General features: G+C 41.6%; 1 protein-coding gene across 1 annotated transcript in view; it reads left to right on the top strand.

Annotated features, from left to right (window-relative positions):
- Positions 1–8,435, top strand: part of LOC118413796 (synaptic vesicular amine transporter-like) — a 61,700-nt gene that overhangs the window by 32,029 nt on the left and 21,236 nt on the right. Inside the window, 1 exon segment of the mRNA XM_035817327.1 lies at positions 7,760–7,800. Within this exon segment, the coding sequence (XP_035673220.1) occupies positions 7,760–7,800 (41 nt within the window).

Here is an 8,435-nt window from a genome sequence, read left to right as displayed (position 1 = left end):
TTTACGCCCGAACGGGTAATACATCAGACGTTACCCATAACGACTCCCAGCAAAACTTCGATATCGATCGAACTCAGTTGCAGTCATAGCACACACACGATCATATATCCGTGTAGGAGTATCATTGCATGTACTGACATAAGTTACGTGAGATAGAACTGCAACTGTAAACCTGTAGACTTGCCATACTCGTGAGAGTGGCCGTCCATCACGTGAGATAAGAATTCTAACAAAGAAGTTTTTAAACCAGTAAGTTCAGAGTCGCGCAGGCAAGCAAGCAAGGTGATTACGTCATTTATCATATATGGTGACACGCTCAGAGGCGGTGAAGACGAAAACGAAAAAAACCCACCAAATTGGCTTATAAATCATTTTTAGGTGATTTTGTGCCAAAAATGATAACGGGGTCCTTTTAGTAAATATCTCATGCACTATCATACCAAATTTCGTCTCCCTTGGGCTTAATACCTAGGCACGGGAGGCACAATTATACAGTTCGGTCAGAACACCACCTAAAAACATCCATAAAATCATTTTAAAGCTATTTATCAAAAACAGAAAAAAAGTGTCTGGGTATTGGCCCACTCTACCTTTGCACCAAATTTCAAGTCGTTCGGTGCAGGGACAACGGAGAGGAATCACTTTAACGATCGCGACAGGAGAAAGAAAGAAGAAACTAGAAAAGTCGACGTTTGCTCCCAAGCAATACAGCATTTTACAATCCATATTCATACCTATGCCAAAATGTACAGGTCCATATCAACCTTTCGCAGGAATTGACCTGTCCTACAACATCGTCCCGCTACCAACCCCCATACAAGAATGGACTCTTCTCGAACATCCCTATCTATGCAAAATGGACCGGTCTATGTGACCCATTTTTCATTTATAGTGCTAAAGCTACCCCAATACCAAATTCCAGATCAGTTGGCTTTCTTATGACACAGGAAGCAAAAATATACATTTTTGGTAAAAAAATCCCAAATGTAACAATTTTTGATTGATGTACACCATAAGTGTGAACAGAACACTGTGGCTACATACCATACGCACCTTCATACCAAATTTCAGACCATTTGGTTTCCATACATAGGCGCAGGAGCCAAAACTTAAAATCCCAAAAAATCCCCAAATCCAACAATTTAAAGTAATGTATGCCCAAAGTGAAAATGAAGTACTGTGGGCACCTGCCAGACACACCTTCATGCCGAAATTCAGGTCATTAAGTTTCCATACAAGGGCGTAGGAGCCAATAATATACATTTTAGTCAAAAATGTCCAAAACCCCCCAAAATAACTAGTTTTTTAAATGATCTATGAAGAGATTATTGATGGAGCTCTGTGCTCATATGCCTAATGCACCTATGTATCGATTTGCAGGTCATTTGGTTTCCATACTAGGGCATAGGAGCCAAAAATATACATTTTTCGTCAAAAATGGCCAAACCCCCCAAATAACTAATTTTTTGAGTGACCTATGAAGAAAGGGTTAATGAGGTCTTGTGGTCATATGTCCAATGCACCTCTGTGCCAAATTTCAGATCATTAGGTTGTAATACCAGGGCACAGGGACCCAAAATATACATATTTGGTCTAAAAATTACCAAAAAAACTAAATATCATAATTTCTAAGGCCTCCATTTCAAAAAGTGAAAAAAAAAACCTGGGGGTATTTGCTATTCCTACCTCCATGCCGAATTTCAGCTCATTTGGCCAAAAAATTAAAAAGTTGATCCCATTTGAAGATTTGACAGGAGAAGAAGAGACAAAGAAAAAACAATATATTGTAAATCCATAAACTGTAGTATAGATTGCAATGTAACAATACGATAACAATATTTAGTAAATAAATAGACCTTACCTTTAACCCTAAATCACCTCTTGTATCCCTCCGCGGAACCCTACAACTCAATGAATACTACTACAACAAAATGGGTGAACGGAACAGATTTCGACCAAAATGGGAAAGCTTACACCTTACCTGTTCCTCTTACCCAAAAAATCTCCAGGTTGGGCAAAAAAATTCGAAGGAAAAGAAAGGTTTTCAAGGATTTTAGGTTGGGACTATGATCGTATTCCCAATTTGTGCCCTCTACCGCGCAACTCAACTTTGACGTTAAACCTACTGGTATAGAAAAACAACGAGAATGACAGCTGTCAACACTTGAAAGCTAAGAGGGAAGAGTTCTAAGACACAACACAAAAGATTAAAGCTATCTGACAAGCCAAAGGCATATGGGAGTCATCAATCAAACCTTTGTCTGGAAGGGTCAAGGCAGGCATAATAAGCCTAGCTGTAAGCACAGCGTTTATGCTACTCCCAGAGAGTAGCAGCATTCTTTGGAGAAATAAGAGCAATACTGTCAAAATATGACACAGTTTAATAAAGATGAAAGTGTTTAGCTTCCAAAGTTCACAAATGCCCAATGGTCTTCATTTTACACACCACTTTTAGAATATTTTGAGTACATTTTAAAATTTGTCCCTCAAAAGTAGGTCAGAAGTAGGTCAAGTCATTCCCTACATTTCTCTACATTTTAAGTCAACAAATCTGACTTAACTTAACCTGTCCATTCATGATTCCGAAACACACCTGAATGACACAATATCCTGGAATTTCCTTCGAAAGTTCCAGCTCCCCCTCCCGGTGGGCATGGGGGCATTGATAACACCCCCAGGATATGTCAAAAGTCCTTATAAACTTAAAGGAGGTTCGCCAGGAATCTCAGAATTAATTCTGGCAGAGATTAGGAACCTCTTTGAGCTATCATGCCACAGAGAAAGAAGTTCGGCCTCACGCGGCAAAATTCTGTTCAAGAGGGGACATACTCCTTGGAACCAAGGAGGACATCTGCCTACCTACCAGAGGCTGACTGAAGAACAGTATTATCTCATGGTCAACATAGATAGAGAGGGAGAACCAATTCTCGACCTTGCCAGGATAGTAGCGAAGAAAAGCAGACCTCCAATTCTACGGCCAGGATGGAAGCACTCAGTGATGTTGACACACAGGACAAGGAAGATGCGAGTGATGACGAAGACAGCTTAGCAGGCTACAGAATCTGGCCGACAGGATCTGCAATCAGGGCATGTGCCTCCTCCCAGAGTGAGCATGACACAATATCTCCTAATCCCAAGTGTAACGAACTTGTTTGGCTATCTAGAAAGAGGAAGAAGAAAAGAGGGGTAGCCACAGAAGAGACTTCCGTCTGCACTGCATGTTAATATAAGTACAAGTGACCTTCCTATGATGAAACGAAAGGCCAGCGGGCATCAGGACAGAAGATAGTCGTCTCAAACAAGGCATTGCAGGTCGCTTTGTTCAACAATCTCATTGGACCAAACAAAATTCAGGGAAATAGTCGAGACACTGGACTGACCGGTACCGAGCCTGTCTGGGATGCAGAAATTAGTCAACAAATACATGAAATCATTTTGGAGGAAAACTAGAAGGACATGAGGCGATGGGGAAACATCGTAAAAGCCACGAATGCAGCTACCAGGAAAGGAGTAGATTCTCCTATTAAGAGGGACTGATGCAATGTACCAGGGTCCACTGGGTTCTGGGCGAGGACACAAACCTGAGCAGCCCTCCTTCCACAACTTCGGGAGATTTGCCGAGAATGACACAAATGTGAAAGAGATCTTTCCAGCACACATACGAAACAAACTGAGAGAGAGAGAGAGAGAGAGAGAGAGAGAGAGAGAGAGAGAGAGAAATGGTTTGTTAGATTAAAAAGCTGTTGCATCCCAAGGGCTGAATTGCAATTTTTGTACATTGATCTCTTCATTATGTACATGTACATACATACATACATACATACAACGTATTTAATTTGTTAAAACTAACATATCCGATTCTTAAAACGCTACACGTTTTCATTGAGGAGTCTAACGCAAAAGGGGAGAGTGCTGTTGTGGACATCCCCCCGCCGCAATGGAGCCATGAACTGTATCTGCTAGAGTTCGCAAGAAATTGTGCATATCTAAGACATAGGATGTCCCTTCTAGAGTCCAGACGACTGAGGCCTGTTATGCGCAGAGCAGACTCATCGGTGACGTACTCTGGTCCCAGTATGATCCTCAGGGCTCTCATCCGGACTCGCCCAATCATCGCTGATTGATCTCTGGACAGTCCCGGGTGCCAGACGACGCATGCGTACTCCAGAAGTGGCCGTACGAAACCAATGTAAATTGGTATAAGATCACACATGTCCATTCCGTGCTTCTTCAGGTTTCTTATCATGTATAGTCGTTTGCTCCCTTTGCTGACAATTGTTGTCACATGTTGAGTCCATTTGAGGTTGTACTGGAGGATAACTCCCAGGATACGTACTGCCTGCACAACCTCTAGTTGGGTTGGTCTAATAGTGATTACATGCGGTGGTGGAGGATTTCTCATGAAGCAAAACACCATCACCATGCACTTAGATGGGTTCAAGGAAATGAAGTTGGTCTCAGTCCAACAAGTAAAGCCATTGATGTCGTCCAGAATCCTTGGTGTTGCAGACACACGTCGACGTCGTGATTAGGAAATAGACATGTCATCAACATACTTAAAGCCATCTGAAGACGTTTCGTTACTTGAAAGGGCGTTATTAACTAAGGCTAGAAAAAACAGTGGACCTAACTTTGTTCCCTGATGCACACCACACGTCAGAGTTTGCCAGTCCTAGACCGTGCCCTGGTATCTCACACGCTGACGCCGCCCTGACAGGAAACTGCTCACCCAGGGTACGATGGACGGGCGGACACCAAGGTCAAGTAACTTGCAAATGGCAGTCTGGTGGTGGACATAGTCAAACGCTCTAGAAAAGTCGGTGGGAACAAGTGTTGTCACGTAGCCTGGTCTGTCTGATGCCTCAAGGATGTTGTGTACGAGACGAGTCTGGTAATGTACTGTTGAGCAACAATGGAGAGAACCGAACTGTCGAGGGTCCAGGTTAGGAAGGATATCCTGCATGCACCAGTCACGGACGATTCCTTAACAGTGGCCGCACTATGGCATGGGGCATCAGTTCCTTTCTTGAGGGCACAAAGAAAAATCCTGTTTGCCTGATTATAACGACAGAGAAGACATGAAGAAGGTCATGAAGAGACCAGGAGAAGAAGCGTCAACAAGATACGGATTGAACACAAACATGAGTCTGCAAATCGACAGTTTAGTAAATCTGTGCCAAAGAATCGTACCTTGTCGACAGCTCTGGCTGGTCACTACGCGTAAGCTGTGCACAGTGCCAACAACGAAACGTCTTCGTCTATCCTTCTGAAGTATCAGGATATCCCTGTCCCCAAGATCGCCAGCGGCTGACGCCCTAAAAGCAATAGAGAGAGAGCAACGCTACAAGAGAGCCTTCCACAAAGAAACTGCAACTAAAAAGGAGCAACGCGGATGAAAGAATTCCAAACTTACGAGGAGACCAAAGAGTTCCAGTCAAGAGACCAAGAAGGCAAGCAGCACAGAAACAGCAGAGAGGTAAATCAGATTATGCGTACAACAGGGTTGACGGTGAATTTAGTTCTATTTTTTCGTCAATTTGAACCTCAAGGCTTCGTGGCGTAGTTGACTAGTGATTGGATTTGTAACTTTTGGACCAGAGTTCGAACCTGACGTGGTGCAATTTTTTTTAACTTTTTAAACAAGTTTTCTTTGTTGAATATTTTACTTTTTATCACTATACGGTCGTACTTTTGTAACTGAAATGTTTCGCTTCTTGTCACTCCCCCAAAATGTTGTCACCCCAAAAAGTTGTGACTTTTGTTTGTCAAATATATGCGTTATGCACTCAAGTCGTGTTGTTTGTTGATTATTCAGTCCGTCCTTCTATTCTATATAACCAGCATTCAAAGGGACCAGCTCATAAAAATACATGCTGCGAACTAAAGGAACCCCCACAAAGATGCCCTTTGTAATGTATTGACGGTATCTAACAGCTAGTAATCGACGGACAATAGGTGGGAAACATTCGTCCCTGGCCCTCGCGTGCCACCGGTCTGGCGTTAATTGGTTACTCTGCATTTGAAAGAACCGGCTTCATGGGCGTTGACCTCGCTAGAAATCTACTTCATAACATTTAGAGCTAGCCCCCCCCCCCCCCCAACATGGTAAATGTGCTTGATGATAAGCCTCCATGGCAAGGGATTTTTTTTTCGCATTTCTGAATATTTGTCAGCATAACGTAAGAACCATTCATTGGAATACTGGATTCAGTGGAATACTGTGTCGGGTCCGGTGTCACAGCCGACTAGCCTTCCCCGGGAGGGGGACGAAGTTTCTAGAGGAGGTGAAAACGCTAGTGATTACTACCCCGAGGGCAGTGACACTTGACGGTATGTCAGGTTATATCTTAAGAACCGCACAATGGATTGCGATAGTTTATGGTGGTTGGGTAGGTGGGGGCTTGGTGATGGAGATTATGAGGGTTCATTTTAATCCCCCTGTTTGTTCATCTTGGTACTGCAGCAGCACTTTTTGTATTACATCTTTGGACCTGGCTGTTGTATGTGATGTCAATTCTTTTTAGGTTTGTTGGTGGGTAGGTGTTAAATTGAACTTTATGTGGTGTAAACTTGTGCCTTGTAGAATCTGTTGATGGATTGTGATGATATTTGGAACGTAGGTAGGTATTGTGACGCCGACCGTTCTAGCTATAGAGCGTTTATAACCACCTTGTGGTTGGCAGTAGTACAATAGCAGAGGTTAAGTTTTTATTTTAAACCCCCTTGGTATAGAATGACATATTCTACATGTAGGTCATGGGTAAAGCCTAAGGGTATCAGTTGATAGTGTGTTGTGGTTGCTGTATATCACCTGAGAAGTGGCACATATGGTCTAATAAGGGACTATAATCGAAAGGTCGGCGACCTCGTACCTCCATAAAATATTTAGATCTTTTGTAGATGACAGGCAAATAACATGTCACATGTATAAAATCTCAATTATGTATCATTAAGTGGTTTTGTAATTTTTGCATAGATGATACAAATGAGTTTGGTATCTGCCAATGTTCTACCTATCATAAATCACATGTGTTACATTTATTTAAGTCCAGTTATGGAAAACAATGGAATCATACGATTTCGTCATAAATTATGCAAATAAATATCTCATATTATATATATTTGTTTACATCTTTGCCAAAGCTATATACTCTATCCTATTAATTGTCCTTGTAGAAGTGACACGAGGGAGGTAGCCATTGGTGCTATTCTAGAAGACAAGCTGGATAGTTGTAGAAGTGGCCATGCCTGAATTTGCCAACTTGAAAATAAGGAATACCACACTAGTGTCACTTTTACTACAGAAGTGTTCATCTTGAATACATAAATGAATACTTTGTTGGCTGTGATATCATGCTTTGATTCATTTCATGTTACAATGTTTGTGGTGTCTATTTTGAAAAATTTAGCTATTTTTGTGGCCCCATCTCAGTATTTTGGCTGTTTGTGTAATCCAGAGGATGTCAGCCATTAAAAATACATACTGTGGCCTTGACATACGCTAATTATATACTAACTAATGAAAACATGAACATCACCATGCATAGATTTTGCAAATGAATAAGAAATTTAATGCTTTTTTCTTTCGAAATCTCTAAATAGTTCATGGAAGGATGGGGTCTCCAAACTCTTGTTTCATCTGAATTTGGTACAAAATCCTCTTTACACAGTTTTTCAATTCACAATCCAAGCCAATGAACGTCATATATAATTTGACTGTATGCATCACTGATTTGTCATTGGTTTATTTGTATTGTAGCACTCCAGCTCATGGTGTTGAGACCGAACGTCAAGACAAAGGTTTGTCATTCCCCGTACGTAGTAAAGCTGCCTGATTTATATCAATATAAATTTATATAAACGTTAGACGGTTAACTTTGCCCTGAAATATGGTGCCAGACAGCCTGTGTCGCCTCTGTTCACAGAATGGACCGTCTACTTCAGTTTCCACCACCGTCTCTGTTCAGATTGGGACGGTGATCTAGATGGTACAGATGCCCAATCCACTCTTCCTTCAAAGAAATCCGGTTCCAAATCTAGGGTTTTGACTCTTTTGATAGAGAAAAGACGGCTGTGTAAAGGTCTCGTGCCTGTATTACTTGTGTAGGTACTCTCAAAGAGTCCCTTCCAAAATATAATTAGGCCCCGAAATTGACATTTGAGTGAGTTTCGGACGTGTATTACGTTTGTTTGTCCTGAGTAATGTGGTCAGTGGCTAAAATCAGCTCTTGTGGGGAGTGTAAATTAAAAGTGCAGTTATAGATGCCATAAAAATCTATTTATCGGTCGGATTTTGGAGGACATTTTCTATTGATAACTGAACAAGTTTCTATTGAAAGTAAAATATCTACAGAACAAATGTTTTTATTGCATTTGCGCCCACAAAGCTCTCGTATCTATGAATTATAGCAAATAGCAGGGAATAAGTGGTGTAT

Source organism: Branchiostoma floridae, chromosome 4, assembly GCF_000003815.2.
Source record: "Branchiostoma floridae strain S238N-H82 chromosome 4, Bfl_VNyyK, whole genome shotgun sequence".
In the NCBI taxonomy this organism is placed as follows: Eukaryota; Metazoa; Chordata; class Leptocardii; order Amphioxiformes; family Branchiostomatidae; genus Branchiostoma; species Branchiostoma floridae.
The sequence above is the reverse complement of the archived record's forward strand: the minus strand, read 5'-3'. Positions and strand labels throughout refer to the sequence as shown.